The sequence below is a fragment of the Elephas maximus genome, chromosome 1 (genome assembly GCF_024166365.1).
Source record: "Elephas maximus indicus isolate mEleMax1 chromosome 1, mEleMax1 primary haplotype, whole genome shotgun sequence".
Lineage (NCBI taxonomy): Eukaryota > Metazoa > Chordata > Mammalia > Proboscidea > Elephantidae > Elephas > Elephas maximus.
Window position 1 is genome coordinate 478,754 of NC_064819.1, and position 20,937 is coordinate 499,690.

Here is a 20,937-nt window from a genome sequence, read left to right on the forward strand (position 1 = left end):
AATAAAGTCAGACCTTAGAGCCAGGTATTGCAGGTCCAGCTCAGCTCCCCATTGTTTCTCTCTCCCTGACACACCTCACAGGACTTCTTGTTATTTGAAAGGGCGAAAAGTTTTCGTATCTCTGTACCTTTGACCATATTGGTCCCAGTCCTGGAATCACGTAGTTTGTTCATTCATTCATTCTTTTATATGCCTAGTCACTCCACCAATATTTACAGAGTGCTCTGCTGAAGCTGGCTTGTTGGCCCGGCCAGACCCAAATGTGTGCAACTCTTCCCAACTCTGTGCTCAGTGATATCATGTTGTAGCTTGCAATTGGCCATTATAGCCATATTTACACCAAGTAGATATTTGTGCCCATTCAAGAGAAAGGCAATCCAACAGAATGTGGAAATTATCAAACAATATCATTAATATCACACACAAGTAAAATCTTGCTGAAGATAACTAAAAAACAGCTGCAGCAGTATATCGACAGGGAGCTGCCAGAAATTCAAGCCAGATTCAGACGAGGATGCAGAGCAAGGGATATCACTCCTGATGTCAGGTGGATCCCGGCTGAAAGCAGAGAGCACCAGAAGGATGTTTACCTGTGTTTTATTGACTATGCAAAGGCACTTGACTGTGTGGATTATAACAAATTATGGATAACATTGCGAAGAATGGGAATTCCAGAACACTTAATTGTGCTCATGAGGAACCTGTACATAGACCAAGAGGCAGTTGTTCATACAAGACAAGGGGATACGCAGGGCTTAAAATCAGGAAAAGTGTGCGTCAGGGTTGTATCCTTTCGCCGTATTTATTCAGTCTGAGAAGCTGGACTATATATAGAAGAATGTGGAATCAGGATTGGAAGAAGACTCAGGAACCCTCGATATACAGATGACAGAACCTTGCTTGCTAAAAGTGAAGAGGACTTGAAGCACTTACTGATGATCAAAGAGTACAGCCTTCAGTATGAATTATGCCTTAACATGAAGAAAAAAAAAAATCCTCACAACTGGACCAATAAGCAACATCATGATAAACAGATAAAAGATAGAAGTTGTCAAGGATTTCATTTTACTTGGATCCACAATCAACGCCCACAGAAGCAGCAGTCAAGAAATCGAATGACATATTACATTGGGCAAATCTGCTGCAAAAGACCTCTTTAAAGTGTTAAAAAGCAAAGACATCACTTTGAGGACTAAGGTGTGCCTGACCCAAGCCATGGTGTTTTCAGTCACCTCATATGCATGCAAAAGTTGGACAATGAATAAGGAAGACTGAAGAAGAATTGACGCCTTTGAATTGTGGTGCTGGCAAAGAATATTGAATATACCATGGACTGTCAAAAGAATGAACAAGTCTGTCTTGGAAGGAGTACAACCAGAATGCTCCTTAGAAGCAAGGATGGCGAGACTTCATCTCACAGACTTTGGACATATTATCAGGAAGGACCAATCCCTGGAGAAGGACATCATGCTTGGTAAAGTAGAGCATCAGCGAAAAAGAGGAGGACCCTCAATGAGATGGATTGACACAGTGGTTGCAACAGTGGGTTCAAACATAGCAATGATTGTGAGGATGGCACGAGACTGGGTAGTGTTTCCTTTTGTTGTACATAGGGTCGCTATGAGCATTAGCATCTAGCAACAACAACAACCAAACCAAACGCATTGCTGTCGAGTAGATTCCAATTCATAGCGACCCTATAGGGCAAAGTGGAACTGTCCCATAGGGTTTCCAAGGAGCAGCTGGTGGATTCAAACACCACCACCACCAAGTAGATTGGCAAACACTGTACAACAGGTCCCCACCCTCCTGTCACAGAGCTGATTTACCAGCATACCACTGTCTTCAATCAGTTCATCAATTCATGAGGTCATTTGTTTATTCATTTAACCAATAATTACCAATAGTGCCTGGCATTGCATAATACCTTTATCTTTTATCCTTGGCTCACCCCTACTTCCGTCTTAGCCTAAATTCTCCTCATCCTCCAAGCTCAATCTTATATTGTAGTCTTATGAATGCTTCTCCCTCTTGGGTCTCTTTCCTCTGTGTCACCATAGCTTTTGCTACATATATGTGTGTGTGTGTGTGCGTGTGTGTGTATATATATGTGTGTATATATGCACTGATTATATTATTTTCAATTTGTCTTCAATAATTACGAATTCCTCAATGCCAAATTATCATTTGGTTTCTGGACCCAGAAGGGATCCTGGCATATTATAAGTGGTCAATGAGTGTTGGCTGAGTAAAAAATTTGGAATATCGTAAAATGGACATCCTTTTAATTTCTGTATTTTTCTGTGTTTGATCTATATATCCTAATTGTCTGAGAACCATTTTGATTTCCACCCAAGAAGTATCCAGTATTGCATAAGTGTTAATTGAGCACTTATGTGTCTCAAAAGAAACTGTCTGTATGATAATTGCCATCAGAAAAACTTACCTGTGTTGGCAATGATGGCAGCAGGCTGGGAATAAGAAGTCTTGTGTTCTATGGATTTGACCCGACAACTAATGGTGCTGCCTGGAGAGGATCATAGAATTCTCTTGGTCCTGATTTGCTAGCCTGCAAAATGGAGGGATTGTTTCTTGAATAAAAGGATGATAGATTTTAAAACAATTTGGATGAAATTACCAGTATGTAATTTCTTTCTTTACAAAAGTTTGTACAATGTGCTCCCTTCTCAGAACAAAACAAATAGTAACAGGTAAACGGAGGGAAAGTAATATCAGCAAAGTATATTTTGCTTTGGGTGAACCATACAAACCTGTTGCTGTCTTGACTCATAGCTTTGGGTAAAAAAAAAAAAAAATAGTGTTTCCTAAGTGAAAAGAATGTCAGAGACCCAAGTCTAATCAGGCATTAGAGACAGGAACTTTTCTAGAGGTTGGGGAAGTGAGAGAAGAAAAGAATAGATGTTATATTTTGTAATAGAGTACAATGCTTTGTAATTTTGGTATTAATGGGTAAGATATCAATATTGCTGTTCTTCATTGCCGTGGAGTTGATTCCAACTCATGTCGATCTCGTGTGTTTCAGAGTAGAACTCCATAGGGCTTTCAAGGCTGTGACCTTTTGGAGGCAGATTGCCAGGCCTGTCTTCTGAGGTGCCTCTGGGTGCTTAACTGTGCCACCCAGGGACTCTATGAAATACCAGTATTACCGGGTATAGCCTATCAAAGAAGGACCTGGGAAAAACAATGAAACAAGCATAATAATTGCATTTCTGCTTGTTACATGGAAAATGACCCAAAATTAAGGAGAGAATCATTTAATAATAAGGAATAAGGATGAGTGAGTTTATTTAATCGTAGAAAGACTAGCATTTCACTTCATTCACTGTTAGAGAGGCACCATCTCACTATTCAGCTTTCCTTTTGTTTTTTAATTCAATGTGATTATGAAGCCGTCAACTAATAGGTTCTTGTCAAGCCGACTAGCGAATTCAAGTCAGCCAGATGCAGGGTTGGAAGAACAGAAAGGTTTATTTCCAGTCTGCAAACTGGGAGGCAGGCAGGGCCTCGTGACCTAAGGCTGCCAGCTCCCTGAACCAGGGCAGGTTTGTTCCTTTTATAGGGGGTGACATACACATGCATGAACAGTGACGGGAGGATCTTCAGTGTTGTGATATGTGCACAGTGCATGTAATTTCAGTGAACGGGTTGTTGCACACCGCTCTAAAACTACTGCACACGGCCCTGGAAAAATGGTGACAGCTCCGCTCCTGCCACCGCAGGAAGGCCATATAGCAGGTAGATTTGAAGCCAGTGTTCCTGCGCCTCGGCCTCCTGCCAGGAGAAGACAAGAAACCTGGGGATTCAACCAATCTTGCTCAAGTGCTGTAAAAGTTGTAACAAATATGTAGCAAGAGTAGGCTTTTCTGAAAAACAGCTATTATGGGGTGGTTAATAACCCTTAATAATCCTTTCGCAACTGCCTGCTTCAGTTATTTTAGGGAGTATATCGTACAGTTGGGCATCAAACCACCTCTTGCATTGAAGGGTATTGGTCAAGTACCATGTGCTCCAATGAGGATATCAGAGCCATGCCAGTGGTGCCAGGAGGAAATGTTCTCAGAATAGAAAGCCTAGAACTTTGAGCAGTTATTCACAATGACAGTAACCTGACCAATTAAATACAGTATTTAAACAAGACACTCAACCAGGACACTTAAACAAGAAAGAGTGGATAACTCAACAACTCATATAATAATGAAAAAAGGAGTAAATTAACATGGAAAGAGAGGACACGAAATGCAAACATTTGCTTTCCTGGTGTGGTCATCTGAGGGGGGCAGACTGTTTTTCTTTCCCACTTTGTACAGAGCAGTTATTTTGAAAACATCCCATTCCTTTCCCTACCCCGAATAGTAGTTGACATTTTCTAAATGTAAATTTATAAAATTTATAATTTATAAATAGTATACTACCATTCCTGTGGTAAGCTCTTGATAGCTTGATCTTTTTTATTTTTCCCTATTTTTGAGCCATCTGTAGTAAATAAATACAGTTTATGTGGTTTCCATTCTTGATGTTTTTCTTCCTCCATTTTCAGCTTCCTGCTTTGATTCCTCTTCCAAAAATTAAAAATAAATATACATCCTTGCAAATAATCATTTCCAACCCCCATCTCACATTTAATAATGATAAATGAGTACAGGAGCCCTGGTAGCACAGTGGTTAAAGAGCTTGGCTGCTAACCAAAAGGTCAGTAGTTCAAATCTACCAGCTGCTCCTTGGAAACCCTATGGGGCAGTTCTACTCTGTCTTAATTAGTACAGGCAATTACCTAAAATGGGACTGTTTTGATTGCATTTACTAAGGTTTCTAAGTTCAGATTGGGAGACTTAAACAGACTGGCTACCAAAAACTTTATTTTTATTCGCTCACTCAGTTTAAAAAAAAAAAAAAGATTTGCAAAGGTGGAAAGTGAGAATGGTTTCATTAAATAGACCATATTAAAAGGACGGCATTATTGCAGAGCCGTCATTCTTGGCAAGTATTCTCATGGGGCCGTGATCTTTCCCTATAGTTAGTCCACACAGGACTGACCCAGTGGTGCTGGCGGTCACCAGCACAGAAACCAAGCAGCACGGTCAGAAATTATGAACGGTATTTACTAGATTGTGCTGTCAGATTCTGTGAATAGCCAAAAACAAAAAAAAACCCAAAAACGTAAAACCGTAGTAGAAGATGAGGGTGAAAGACCTAGTGTAAAAGAGGGAACAAGAAAGAGGCACTTTTCTGTGGAATGATTATTTGGAAAAAAAATCATGCTATCATAAAATAAGGTTGCCCCTGTCATTACGATGGAAAATACTATGGTAAACACTAGGAAAACAGGTAATAAGAGACTAATGTTTAGAAAGTGTATTATGGAAAAGCATCCTCAATTGTTTGAGAACTAGTACAAAGAGCAATAAAGGCTAAAAAGATTGCTCTGCTTAAATTTGCCTTTTAGTTACATATTAACATACCCCGAAATTACATGTATACCAAAGAGGTAATTCCATGCTTAATTCTAGTGACATGAACTTGGACTTGTGGTATATTATGTCACAAAAAGTCATTTGTAAAATTATAGAATTTCAGCATTGTGGGTAAAATTGCCCTTTATTTTTTGTTGAGACATCATTTTTGTGACTACCAGAGATTTATATGAGTCAGGCAGTGTTTTGCTTTTTCAGCATCATGATTTATACTGTAAACAAACAGACAGCTTGGAAAAGAGGCCTTGAGTCCTGGAAAACAGGCAACTGAGCTTTAATTCTGCGTTAAATTCAATTAAATTTAATTCTGCGTTGGCTTGTAGAATGAGGCACACTGAATACCTACAATGGTACATTGAACTACTCTTGAGATGATACATTGATTGCTAGTGTTGACTTACTGTGCCCTGACTTTGTGCTCATACTTTGAGAAAATGTTGTTGTTGGGTGTTGTCAAGTCGGCTCCAACTCATAGCGACCCCATGTGACAGAGTAGAACTGCCCCGTAGGGTTTTCTTGGCTGTAATCTTTACAGGAGCAGATGGCCTGGCATTTCTCCCACAGAGCAGCTGAGTAGGTTCAAACTACCAACCTTTCAGTTAGCCAAGCACTTAACCGTTTCGTCACCAGGGCTTCTCGAGAAAATATTAAGGACGTTGATTTTTCATTATAGCTTTAATATCAGCAGAGGGTGAGGAGAGGGGGCAGGGGATATGGAGTGGGGCAAACCATGGCCAAACCTGATTTTAAGAGGTACTCTAAGTAGAATTTCAGGTGCTTCTAATTACTTCATTTTAGGCAGAAGGTTGTATTCTGCTTTCTATCATAGTCAAAACCAGTGTATGCATTTTATTCTAGGGAGTTCTTTTCAGAAGTTATAGCAAACCAGAGTGATTTCAGAGGTTACAGCCATCTGCTGAAAGGACCAGATGCCAGACTATTTGAAAAATGATTGAGAAAGTGTTAGGAAGGAGACGGTTCATAGACAAAGAACTATGGAGTAAAGAAAGATTAATTTCATAAGTAGTAAATAATCTGCTTGAGCTGGGGGGGGGAAAAACTCAAGAGCAGAGCAGATTAATTAAAAATAAACATTCTAGGCCACTGGTTTTTCCACTAGTGATAATCTTGGTACACTGAAGGCAATTTTGGACAAAGTTTATGTGTCCATGGAGAATTTTGTTTTGCTTCGTGTCATCTTTTGGGATTTTTTGCTTATTTCTTACATGAAAATGTTCTTTATTTTTCATTTTTCCTTTCTGTTTGCCTTTGCCTCAAATTGAACTGTCTAGAACAAGATTGATTTAAAAAATGGTGTTTTCCATCACGAATTCAAATTTTGCTGAAAGAGAATGTTACTTAGCAGTGAAGACCTGAAATCTGCTATTTAGATTCCCTTACCCTTGATGAAAAGTTTTGTTTTCCTTTATGAATTTAGTTTTACCAAAGTGGCTTAGGTATAAAAGAAATGTTCAGTTGATAAAATAGGAAGAACATGAGTTAAGTAGAAAAATTAGGTGTCTTTATAGCATTAATAAACAATCTCTCAGTACCATCAGAATTCTTACAGCTATCACATACGAGATCAGACCTGCCTTTTGAAGAAGGCCCTGACGTTGAAGCAATGGCGGAAGGATGACTTCTCCTTTGATTTGGACAGACTTGAGAAAATAATGTTAACTGTTATGTGCTACAGGCAATGCATTATTAAGCTTATCTTCAGTGACCTCAGACTCCCCCTACGTCGGAGGTGCTAGGCCCAGTGGCATTTCATCTGTTGACATCTTCGCATGCCATGATGTTGACAAGCCTAAATACCTCTCCCTAAATTCTTTTTTTTTATTATTTTATTTTGCTTTAAGTGATAGTTTACACATCCAGTCTCTGATACAAAAATTTATATACACCTTGCTATATACATCTAGTTGCTCTCCCCCTAATAAGACAGGCCACTTCTTCCCTCCATTCTCTATTTTCATGTCCACTTGGCCAGCTTCTGTCCCCATCTGCCTTCTCAACTCGCCTCCAGACAGGAGATGCCAGCATAGTCTCATGTGTCTGCTTGATCCAAGAAGCTCGTTCTTCACCAGTATCATTTTGTATCTTACAGTCCAGTCCAATTGCTGTCTGAAGAGTTGGCTTTGGGAATGGTTCCTGTCTTGGGCTAACAGAAGGTCTGGGGACCATGACCTCTGGGGTCCTTCTAGTCTCAGTCAGACCGTCTCTCTAAATTCTTATTGACGTTTCACTTGCTTTCACTGTAGATGCAGTTCTGACAGCAAAAAAAAAAGTATCAGCTGGTGATGACATAATATCATAGAGCACAAAGAGTTTTGTTGAATAAAAGTGGCTTAAATGTAAAGGAAATATTAAAATCAATATAGCAAAAGTGGCTACATGGAGCAAGTATGTGGATAAAAATTAATTTTTTTAACAAAGAATTTTAGAAGTAAATAAAGTAACTTCTGAAGTATAGTTCAAAATAGGTGCCCTTAGGTGACTGAAAGCTATAAAGACTTAAAGTGGTAAATGACAACCTGCAATTTCTGCAATTTGTTTTTTTAAAAATTAATATCTATGGGAACGTTGACAAAAAAAGCAGATTGGGCATAGTTGACAGAAAATACATTGGGAATATTATAAAATCAATATGCATGAGAAAGCTGGATAATAAATAAGAAAGACTAAAGAAGAATTGACACCTTTGAATTATGGTATTGGCGAAGAACACTGAATATACCATAGACTGCCAAAGCAATGAACAAAAACCTGTCTTGGAAAAAGTACGGCCTGAATGCTCCTTAGAAGCAAGGATGGAGAGGATTTGTCTCACATACTTTGGACATGTTATCAGGAAGGACCAATCCCTGGAGAAGCTCATCATGCTTGGTAAAGTAGATGGTCCGTGAAAAGAGGAAGACCCTCAATAAAGTGGATTGGCCCAGGGGCTGCAGCAATGGGATCAAGTGTAACGATGATTGTGAGGACAGTGCAGGACCAGGCAGTGTTTTGCTCTGTTGTACACAGGGTTGCTCCGAGTAGGAACCAACTCGACGGCACTAACAACAACAGTGTTATAAAATTAGAAGACATCCTGAGAAAGTATGAATAATGAACAAAAATATTTAAAGATGGATAAAAGTTTGAAAATCCCCCCCCAATGTACCAAAATTATGAACATATGAAAAACTAAGGACTGAAAATATTTGGTTTTAACCAAGTTTTTTTCAACCAATTCATCTGGATTGGTTTCATATAGTTTCAGGGCCATTCTTAGACCAGTGAGTGAAAGCTGTAGAAAGATGGATTTTGATTCACTGCAAGTATCAACATTCTGCCAGTGGTGCCCAAGCAAAGAAAGGATGGGCGCAGTGAGATTCCTGTCACCAGTGATGTTCAAGCATAAGCTGGATGAAAAGTGGGATGTTGTATAAAGAATTAAAGGAAAAACTGGGCTGAGGATATTGGTGAGTTTTAAGGTCTCTTCTCACTAAGTTTCATCTAATGAAACTTCGATAGTTTCCAAATTAATTGTAGACCTAAGACGTCTGATGTCACAGAGAACTCCATACAATAGAAAAAAGTTAATTATAGACCTCAGATGTCTGATGTCACAGACAACTCCATACAATAGAAATAAAATTAACTGTAGACCTAAGATGACTGATGTCACAGACAACTCCATGAGGTAGAAGTAAAGTTTGGGGCTGTTATATGGCCTTGAGGTTTATCTCAGGCTTTATCTGTGGGACTGATGAGGTTTGGCCCTTTTCCATCCATGAAGTTGGGTATTCTCAAGGAAGGCGGGGGGAGGATAAGAATTCCTGCACAAACATTAAAGATTTTTTTTCTTGAATTCTTGTTGGCTGAGGAGAACGAAACTCACCCTCTCGTACCTTCTCCAGCAACTAATTGAAAATAATGAGAAGTTTCTGTATTCTTCTCTTAAGAGAAGAAAAAAAAAAAACACCTGTTTAAAAATTGGTCCAAGGAAACCCTGCAAAGTACAGTATAGTTGTTAAGCTTGTAAGGATCCAGTATTCCTAAGACTGTCGTTCTTGTAGATGGGCGCGTTTTGTGACAGGGCCGGCAGAGCTGATTCTAAGATAAACCCTGTTATTCCTGTGTTTTTGCAATCATTATCTCTTCAAAAGAAAAGCCTTTACCCCTAGATTTAAGCCATCCTGGGTTTGATTTGATCAAAAATATAATATTGGAAGACTATATTAATAACAATCTGTAAACAAGAGGGCTTTGCTTATCTCGCATTTTTATGTGAATCTATTTATGTAATAAACATGAATCCCCACCATGTACCAGGCTTCTGGGCTATGGGGGATACAGGCATGATAGCCCCTGTCCTCCAGAGTGTAATATGGAGATAGGTGCCACAATGACTATACAAGTGTATACGAATAAGGGACAACATGCGTTCTATCCGTCAGAGTAAATGAATTTTGACTTAGGCCGTGTTCCTGCCTTCCCAAAATAGCCTAATAAAATGTACGTGAGAAGTAAAAATGTATGTTTAGTGTGTAACATTTCCCAGTTCTCTTTCTCTTTGAATTACCCTAACTCTTCTTGCAGCTTTCACTCCTTTTATTTTTGTTCCTCACTTGTTTTTTGTGATGTCTTTTCCAAGGTGCATTTATTCCGAGGCTCTTGAATCCCTGTATGTGGTTTTCTCATTGGCATGTGAATGCGTGTTTACAAAACTGCCCCACAGCCACACATCGCACGTATAGGAAAAGTCAGTTTTTAATTGGCATCAATTGTTTATTAAACAAATGTCCACATGTATAAAAGCATACCCAGAATCACCTGGTGGTACATATTTCCCAAACTTCAAACTTAGGTGTCATCTACATAGAACTTTGGTGGTGACCTGTTGAGTCCACCATCTCTGAATCGTTAAACTAACAGGAAGGTCTTCCGCAGACCATGATGTTTAGACTTTGAAGGAAGCATTTTAAGTTCAAAAACTTGGTAAGATTTGGTTTTGGTTCATTCATTTGAGTATAGCGGTTTACAGCAGCATTATTTAGGTTGCCCCATATTTTATCTCCTAAACTGAGATAAGTCACTGTCCTCTACAGTTTCCAGAGTTGGGTTGACTGAACTCATCAGACCAATGACTGTTGGATTGTATGTGGTGGGAGTCTGTCATGCACCAATTTTCAACCTGTGTGTGTGTGACTTAGCAATCTATAACAGTGTTCTTGAAAGGCCTTTGTGTTTTATTCAGTGCCAGCACTTCAAATATTGCCAGAATAGAAGAAATGGAGAGACTTTTGAAACAGGCTCATGCAGAAAAGACACGCCTGCTTGAATCCAGGGTAAGCTTCCTATCTTTCTGTTCAAGGTCTGCAATGTGGTGGTACAAAGAGCCCTGCGCTGAAATCAGGGAGCTCTCCTTAGGTCTCCAAGTGGTCTTGGAATAGGTTTTCAATCTTTCTGGGCCTCAGTTTTCTCATCTGAAAAGCCTGGTGTTAGATCGATGGTGTCTGAAGGTTCTCCTTACCGCAGGACACTTTGCCACCCTTTTTATATGTGTTGACATAGAACTGAAGTGGGAGCTTTCTGTTATACCTTCTCCTTTGATTACTACTTTGTGTTCCTGCCAAGGAATGTGGGAATGTCATTGTCTGTGCATTCGGCCGTTCTTGCCAGCTTGTCTTAACTGCATGATTGTAATACCAAAAATCCCCCGGTATTGTGACCCTATTTGTAGCCAGAATCCGAACTTCCTCAGGAATCCCCCAAAATGCCTTTGCATCCTGCCTGAAAGGGCACCTCCTTTTCTTTTCTGACTCCCCCACGTGCTTCCTGTGAGACCTTCAGCCAGGAAGCTGCAAATCAACAACAGGAATTGGAAGGACTCATGGCCTTCAGTTAGAAGACAGAGCCGAAAGAGAGGATAAATCTCATGACTGATGTTGGGTGACCATTTGTAACACTTTTCTTGAAAATGGGAGAGTTATGGTTATAGATATGAAATAACAATATATAATCACTAGCTGGATTTTCCCTTGAAGCCAATATTTAATTGTTCATTAAATCCAGTAAAAAAAAAAAAATTTTTTTAAATCTAGTGTTGCATTTTGTATATGATTATTTTGAAAGCTGTTCAAGTGGTAGTTACAGCTTTTTTAGCTGGGTTATTTGTCGTAAGAACCTTGGCTACGGGCCAAGAATTGTCTAGTGGGAATTGTCTTTTTGGGTATTAGCTGGACTCATTTCAGGATAATTAGTATGTCTTAAAATAATCATTGCTCTGCATGATGGTACTTAGGAACGGGAAATGGAAGCCAAAAAACGAGCTCTGGAAGAAGAAAAACGACGCCGGGAACTCCTGGAAAAACGACTGCAGGAAGAAACCAGCCAGAGGCAGAAGTTAATTGAAAAGGAAGTAAAAATAAGGGAGAAACAAAGGGCACAGGTTGGTATGTCAATCTGGATGGGTAAGAGGAGGCTGCCACCTTGTGGTCAGGCCACAGGAGACCGCTCTGCACCGCGCGTTAGCTGTGGACGTTCAGTGGTTAAGGAGGTGCTGGGGTGCAAACAACGTTGTATGTGTTCATTTCAAAACTCTAAAGGCCTGCTACCCAAAAGACGCTTTTGTCTAGTTACATGTAGAACATTCTGTTGAGAGGTACTTTTTCTTCCACCCATTCTTTGGAATACTCTTAAAAAGACTATTTTTTTTTAGCAGTTTTTTTTTTCCCCCCACAAAATGCACTTGTTTAATACATAATCCAAATACAAGCCCCAGCCTAAAACCTTTGGTTGAAGAGAGAAAGAGGTCCTGTTAAGCCATTTTTTTAAGAAGGAATCATTCCAGAGCAGCGTTGTTTTACCCAAGGTTGGTTTCTTGTGTTTTATTATCTAGTCACTGTGTTTTTCACACATGTTCACAGAATAGATTCATAAGGTTATTGAACATAAGCAAAATTCAGGGAGATCAACCATTTTATTTAGCTTGGTATCTTGGTCATTGTAGGGTTTGGGCCACTGTGCTTGTCACTAAAAAAAAAAAAAAGCAGCTTATATAGTGTATATTTTCTGAGGAACTAAAAGTTTAATGAAGTACCATGTAATTTAAATCTCAAATCAGTTTTACCAAACTTTATGAAACTTAAAGATGAAGGGTATCATTTCCTTCATTCTTTAGAGTTGCCGAGTTTGTTAGTGGACCAGTAGTTAAGGCCTGTCCTTAAGGCCTTACGTACACTGATTGATCAGTAACCCCGTGCCATCTGTCTACAGCCAAAGGGCCACAGAATCACAGGTGAAATATTGAAGGAAAGATAGAAAATGAAACTTGTTCATTTTATTTCGTTATGCCAGGCCTCTGCCAGTCTCTGATTAGCAGTGAAGGTCATCCATGCCTGTTCAGTATCTGAAGCAAAAAAAAAACGGAATTCTATTTTATTTCTGATTAATACATTTGGCTCCTAAGTATACCATTCGGTAGTTTTCCCTGGCGGGGGAGGGGTCGCGTTATTTAATGGGGTAAAATAAAATACCATTTTAGAAATGTTACCCAGGGTGGTGTGTGCAAAATAAAATACCAAATGTTACCCAGGGTGGTGTGTTCCCCTGGATTAGATGAACTTTGACCCAGCTCTTAGGAAAATAAAAGATGTGGAAATGCTTCCCTGTAGCTTCTGGTCCCGGGTGGTCCTTTAAGGCCATCTTTCATCCTGCTTCTTACTTACTTTAGCTTCACCCTTCAAAACATGCACCTTTGGCGACAGTTTATGTAAGAAAGTGTATGTCAGCCAATGTATACAGCTTTGGGTGAGCCTGGTGCGGGCTGTACTTATGAAATAATATTGAATCAGTCCCATCATGCCTGAGATTACTTAAGGAGAATTATTCTGGTAAGTTGTGGCAGGGAGGAGCCCTGGGAACTTTATAAGGGCAGAGTCCTCACCCGTAGGAAACAGCCCAGATAACTTCATGCTTCATTTCCCTGGGTTTGTTAAGTGCCACGTGCCTCTGTTAAAGCTAAGATAAATGCTGTTTTTTCCATTTCCTCAGCTGCCCTTCTCAAGGAGTAGAATTGATCGGCCTGAGTTTATCCACTTATTCTTTTCCGCCTCATTGTATCGTCCTTCTCAAAATACCATCCACTTTATTTAGTCTCCCAATGATAAGTGCTTTTTTTTGTTTTGTTTTTTAATTTTTTAAAAATCTTAAATTTATAATCACATGGGCATTTTAAAGCTTAGACTTTTTAGTTAATTTCAGCTTTTAAACATCTGTGACCTAAAACACAACAAATAATTAGTTATAGATGGACTGGGTTTTGTACTTCCAGGCACGTCCTTTGACACGATACCTGCCTGTTCGGAAGGAAGACTTTGATTTGCGAAGCCATGTGGAGACTGCTGGCCACAACATCGATACCTGTTACCATGTATCAATCACAGAGAAGACCTGTAGAGGATACCTCATCAAAATGGGTGGGAAAATTAAAACTTGGAAGAAACGCTGGTTTGTTTTTGATCGGAACAAGCGCACGTTCTCTTATTATGCAGGTGGGTGGTTAAAACGTTTTAAATGACGTATTCAAATCAGGAACCCTCTGCTCAGGAGTAAAAGCAATTGAAATCCAGTGAAAATAAATAAATGGGTAGAATAACAGAATTAATGATAATATTAGCTTTGCAGATACATGTTATTTTTTATTCAGTTTATATAGTCTACATGATATGAATTTCCTTTCTGGAAATACAAATTGTGTTACTTTCAAAAGTACAAATTAGTCTATTCTAGTTCTATTATTTTTTTTTAGTTCTGAAATAAACCCAGGTCCAAATAAACATTGAATAGACTTTGTGTTTTAGATCAAAATATTCCTTTTAAACCACAACCAAAAAAAACCAAACCCACTGCCATCAAGTCAATTCCCACTCATAACAACCTTATAGGACAGAGTAGAACTGCCCCATAGTTTCCAAGAAGTGCTGGGCAGATTCGAACTGCCAACCACTTGGTTAGTAGCCGTAGTACTTAACGCCACCAGGGTTTCCTTTAGACCACAAGGCCAGAAAAAACATCTTTGTTTAATTTATTTATTTATTCACGGCCATATGCCGTACTTAAGTCACAGTCACGTGGCCTTGGCTGACAGTCATTCAACTACAGCTTATAAACTGGAATGCTCTTTTAAACACAGAGTAAAGCTCATCAGTAAACTAGTAAATATGTACTTACTGAGTGACTGAAATATTTTTGGATTCTTTAAATGATGGATTCTGAGAAACATACTGTACTTGGTCTTCTAAAAACACAAAATACTAGCATATCTGTTGTACTTATCAAGACCCATTGCCTTCAAGTCGACTGACTCGTAGCTACCCTATAGGACAGAGTAGAACTGCCCAATAGGGTTTCCAAGGCAGTAATCTTTATGCAAGCCGACTGTCACATCTTTCTCCTGTGCAGTGGCTGCTGGATTCAAACCACCAACTCTCGGTTACCAGCTGAGAGCTTTAACCACCGCACCGCCAGGGCACCTTGCTTATCAAGAAGTCTCCTGTTTTATTCTTGAGTCACAGATGAAGCATGTCTGTTCTTAGCACAAGTATAGCTCAGCTGCCTTTTCAGCGCCTGAAGAAGAGCAATACCATCCCAGAAGTTATGAAGCGTATGAATGTAATAAATATAAAATAATAGTCCATCATTTAACATGTCCTGTGAGGTCAGGTTGTGTTTATGCAGAGAGGTGTGAGAAACCAAGAAACAATGTGGAAGAAAGCAAGCACTGGCTATGGCACCCCAGAACTGGAATGAGGAAAGGGTCATGTCAGACGACATGTTGTTGATGTTACGTGCTGCCAAGTTGGTTCCAACTCATAGCAACACTATATACAACAGAACAAAACACTGCCTGGTCCTTTGCCATCCCCATGATCTTTGTTATGCTTGAGCCCATCGTTGCAGCCACCGTGTCAATCCATTTTGTTGAGGGTTCTCCTCTTTTTCAGTGACCCTTTACTTTACCAAGCATGATATTCTTCTCCAAGGATTGGTCTCTCCTGATAATATGTCCAAAGTCTGTGAGATGAAGTCTAGCCATCCTTGCTTTTAACGAGCATTCTGGTTGTACTCCTTCCAAGAGAGATTTGTTCACTTTTTGGCAGTCTGTGGTGTATTCAATATTCTTCACCAACACCACAATTCAAAGGCGTCAGTTCTTTGGCCTTCCTTATTCTTTGTTCAGCTTTCACATGCATATGAGACGAATGAAAACATCATGGCTTGGGTCAGGCGCACTTTAGTCTTCAAGGTGACATCTTTGCTTTTTAACACTTTAAAGAGGTCTTTTGCAGCAGATTTGGCCCATGCAATGCATCCTTTGATTTCTTGACAGCTGCTTCCAGGAGTGTTGATTGTAGATCCAGGTAAAATGATATCCTTGACAACTTCAATCATTTCTTTATTTACCATGATGTTGCTCATGGGTCCAGTTGGAAGGCGTTTTTGTTTTCTTTATGTTGAGATGTAATCCATACTGAAGGCTGTGGTCTTTGATCTTCTTCAGTAAGTGCTTCGAGCCCTCTTCACTTTCACAAGCGAGGTTGTGTCACCTGCATACGCAGGTTATTAATGAGTCTTCCTCCAATCCTGATGCCCATTCTTCTTCATATAGTCCAGCTTCTTGGATTATTTACTGAACATACAGATTGAGTAAGTATGGCGAAAGGATAGGATGCTGACGCACACCCTTCCTGACTTTAAACCGTGCAGTATCCCCTTGTTCTGTTCGAATGACTGCCTCTTGATCTATGTACAGGTTCCTCTTGAGCACAATTAAGTGTTCTGGAATTCCCATTCTTTGTGATGTTATCCTTCATTTGTTATGATCCACACAGTTGAATGCCTTTGCATAGTCAATAAAATACAGGAGAGCATCTTTCTGGTATTCTCTGCTTTCAGCCAGGATCAATCTGATACCAACAATGACAACCCTTGTTCCATGTCCTCTTCTAAATCCAGCTTGAATTTCTGGCAGTTACCTGCCGATGTACTGCTGCAGATGATTTTGAAAGATCTTCAGCAAAATTTTACTGGTGTGTGTGATACTAACAATACTGTTCAATAATTTCCACATTCGGTTGGATCACCTTTTTTGGAATAGTCATAAATACGGATCTGTTCCAGTCAGTTGTCCAGGCACCTGTCTTCCAAATTCCTTGGCATAGACGAATGAGCACGTCCAGCGCTGCATCCCTTTGTGGAAACATCTCAATTGATATTCCGTCAACTCCTGGATCCTTGTTTTACACCAATGCCTTCAGTGCAGCTTGGACCTCTCCTTTAGCACCATCAGTTCTTGATCATGTGCTACCTCCTAAAATGGTTGAATGTCCGACCAATTCTTTTTGGTATAGTGACTCTGTATTCCTTTCATCTTCTTTTGATGCTTCCTGTGTCCTTCATTATTTTCCCCATGGAATCCTTCAATATTGCAGCTTGAGGCTTGAATTTTTTCTTCAGTCTTTGCAGCTTGAGAAATTCCTAGCATGTTCTTCTTGTTTGGTTTTCTAACTCCAGGTCTTAGCACTTTCCATTACAATACTTTGTCTTCTCGAGCCACTCTTTGAAATCTTCTATTCAGCTCTTTTACATGATCATTTCTTCCTTTTGCGTTAGCTACTCTGTGTTCAAGAGCAAGTTTCAGAGTCTTTTCTGACATTCATTTTGGTCTTTTCTTTCTTATGACCTTTTGCTTTCTTCATGTATGATGTCTTTGATGTCATCCCACAACTCCTCTGGTCTTCTTTGGTCGTTAGTGTTCAGTGTGTCAAATCTATTCTTGAGATGGTCTTTAAATTCAGGTGGGATGTACTCAGGGTTGTACTTTGGCTCTCGTGGACTTGCTCTAATTTTTTTCAGCTTCACTTTGAACTTTCTTAGGAGCCATTGATGGTCTGTTCTGCAGCCAGCCCCTGGTCTTGTTCTGACTGATGATATCGAGCTTTTCCATCATCTCTTTCCTCATCCAATTCATGGATTTATTGAATTGTGTCCCCCCAAAATACCTGTCAGCTTGGCTAGGCTGTGATTCCCAGTATTGTGTGATTGCCCACCATTGTGTCATCTGATGTGATTTTCCTGTGTGTTGTAAATCCTGTCTCTGTGATGTTAAAGAGATGGGATTAGTAGCAGTTATTTTGATAAGACTGAATCTACAAGATTAGGTTGTGTCTTAAGCCAATCTCTTTTGAGATATAAAAGAAAAGTAAGCAGAGAGACAAGGGAACCTCATACCACTAAGAAACAACAGCCAGGAGAATAGCGCATCCTTTGGACCTGGGGTCCCTGTGCTGAGAAGCTCCTAGACCAGGGGAAGATTGATGACAAGGACCTTCCACCAGAGCCGACAGAGAAAGCCTTCCCTTAGAGCTGGCACCCTGAATTCAGACTTCTAGCCTCCTAGACCAGTGAGAGAATAAATTTCTCTTTGTTAAAGCCATCTACTTGTGGTATTTCAGTTATAGCAGCACTAGATAATTAAGACAGATATAGTTGATTTGATGCATGTGTGTTCTATATGGCACGGTCCACGTGTATAGTCGTCGTTTATGAGGCTGAAGAAAGATACTTGTAATGAAGAAGTCATTGGTCTTGCAAAATTCTATCGTGTACTCTCTGGCAGATTCCCCTAGAATTATGCCTTTCCTTCAAGTGTTCTCTGGGTGAGGTTCCAGTTACCATAGTAGCTACTGGCCTGAACCGAATGGCCTACCCCTCGTTGGTCCCCTGTTTTGCGTCTTCAGTTTTGACTTTGGATTTTATAAAAATTCAGAGATGCTCTTTCCAGTTAGTTTAATAGGCAAATGCCAATATAGTGTCTGCAAAGAGTAGAAATGAAGTGTTGCTCTGTGCTAGTCTCCACAGACAACCTTCCCCCAGAATTTTCCAAAAATAAAGTTTTTAAATAACTTCAGACAACACAGCTTGACTCTTTTGCCCTTGTCCTCTTCTCTGTCAGCCTTATTTTCTTCTTTCACCCATCAGCCTAGGTGAGTGCCCTGGCTGCCTTCTCCAAACCTCTGCTTTGCCTGACCCATGCAAATGTGTTTTTACAAGTTTAAACTTCTCAGTGACTTGTTGTCAGTGTTTTAAAATACCAAAAAACCTTTTTGGTGTATGAAAGATTATCCAGGACCCCAATGCATAAAACACACATTATATCTTATTAAAACAAATGTAAATTCAGCTTTTTAATATTTACCTACGCTTTTTTTTAACTGACCAGTGAGACCGAGTTTGACAGACGCTGCCTGTTTGGCTCTGCTACAGCCATCAGTTTTGTCTGCTTCTGCTACCTTCAACCCCAGCCTTTCCTAAGCCACCACAATCATAGGAGCAAAGTAGCCCACAGGCAGTCATCCAGTTGTAGTTTAGGCTGCATAAGTTTCACACCCCTTCAGCTTGTCAGTGGGGCAGATGGCCATGCAGATGTGTGAAGTGTGAGTGCTGGTAGCTGGAGTCCTAGGTCTCTGTACACTCATGACTCTTAGCTGTGTTCCTGGCCTCGCTGCATATTACCTGGGTCACTTTAGAAGAGTCACTAAATAAAACTGAGTCATAGAATTTACATGTCTGTGCATTGACGTGATAATGCTGTTTCCGTAGAATAAATAACATTATTGGATCCATTTACAATAGATTATTGATTCTCTTATCTGACTACGTGGTTGTGGGAATTGTTTTGTGGAGTTTTTTGTCATATATGTATGAAGTGCCATATAAGCAAAAATTTTCTTCTCCAGTTTCTTGCCTGCTTGAAACATTGACATGATTTACTCAGTTCTCTCTAGATTTTATTTTCCATCAACATACTCCTATTGGAAAAACAGTGTTTTCATGTTCCCATGAATTATTGCAGAATCCTTTCAAGCAAATGTTTGAGGGATACATTGATGCTGTCTTTCACAGCAACTGTGTGAAACCCACTGAGTATGATATTAATTAAAACAGAATTTCCCAAGGAAGAGAAAATAAGTACACAAAAATATAAGTTAGGGAAATGGTTGGTTAGATAGATTTAAGCAAGTTTATTTTCTGATGAACTTCGCAGGGCCTTTATTTTTCAGACTATCTTTTTATTGTTGTTACTGGGGAAAAAGGGAATATTCACTTCATAAAAAATTTACAATACAACAAAGGTCTGTAAAGAAAAGTAAGTTTCTGTCCTGTGACGAAAGTTCTGACTTCTCCCACTGTTAAGTCTGAAATATGCCTTTGGATTTTATAGATGTTTGAGCATGTATACAGATTCGTTTTTGCCTTTATAGACTTGTGACTAAATGATTCACCCTGTTGACTCCTTTTTTTTACGTAATAGGATTTCAAGATTTTTTTTTTTTCCTTATAAGCGTGTATAGATCTGCCGCATTCTCTTCCGTGGCTGTGTAATCCCACTGTACGGCAGGTCTGTAATTGAATCATTCGCCTGTTAAAGCTCAAGCAGATCTCCCTCAGCTTTGTTCTGCAACAAGCAGAAATCCTCGTGCCTTTGCACACGGCGTGTATATCTCATACTAAGAGGATTTGTGCATTGTGAATTACGTTAATTTTACCAAATTGCCTTCAAAAGGAGCTTTCTTATTTCTATTTCCACCAGTTGGCGGATGATAGAGTCTCATTCTCTGCGTTCCCATCCAGGCCTTTTAAATTCTTTAGTCCACTCACACGTATTAAGATCCTCTGTTGTCATTGTTACGTGCTTGTTGAGTCGGTTCTGACTCATGCTGACCCCGTGTACAACAGAATGAAACACTTACGAGTCCTGCCCCATCCTCACAATTGTTGCTATGCTTGAGCCCATTGTTGCAGCCACTGCGTCAGTCCATCTCGTTGAGGGTTTTCCTCTTTTTTGCTGACCCTTTACTTTACCAAGCATGATGTCCTTCTCCAGGAGCTGGTCCGTCCCGATAACATGTGCAAGTACGTGAGACCAAGTCTCTCCATCTTTACCTTCAAGGAGCACTCTGGATGTACTTCCAAGATAAATTTATTTGTTCTTCGCCAATGCCGTAATTCAAAGGTGTCAATTCTTCTTCGGTCTTCTTTATTCATTGTCCAGCTTTCACATGCTTAAGAGGTGATTGAAAATACCATGGCATGGGTCAGGTGCACCTTAGTCCTAAAAGTGACACCCTTGCAGAGTTTAAGTTACAAAATTTTTTTTCTTTTATTTTTATTTAGCTGGAAGTTTACAGTGCAAATTATTTTCTCATTAAACAGTTAATACACAAATTTTTCTGTGTTGTCAGTTGCTGACCATGCCATGTGTCAATACACTCCCCATCTCTACTGCAGATTCTCTGTTTCCATTCGTCCAGTTTTTCTACTCCTTCCTGCTTTCTTTTCTTTGCTTTTGGGCTGGCACGTCCATTTAGTCTCATACACGTAATTGAACTCT

The 20,937-nt window shown here is 39.7% G+C and overlaps 1 protein-coding gene across 6 annotated transcripts in view; it reads left to right on the forward strand.

The window, feature by feature from the left end:
• The window catches only part of PHLDB2 (pleckstrin homology like domain family B member 2), a 333,291-nt gene that overhangs the window by 301,159 nt on the left and 11,195 nt on the right, over positions 1–20,937 (forward strand). For all 6 annotated transcript variants that reach the window (XM_049875765.1, XM_049875785.1, XM_049875770.1 and 3 more), the window contains 3 exons: positions 10,738–10,828; positions 11,785–11,931; positions 13,816–14,035. In XM_049875765.1, coding sequence (XP_049731722.1) covers positions 10,738–10,828; positions 11,785–11,931; positions 13,816–14,035 — 458 coding nt within the window. The remainder of the gene's footprint in view (positions 1–10,737; positions 10,829–11,784; positions 11,932–13,815; positions 14,036–20,937) is intronic.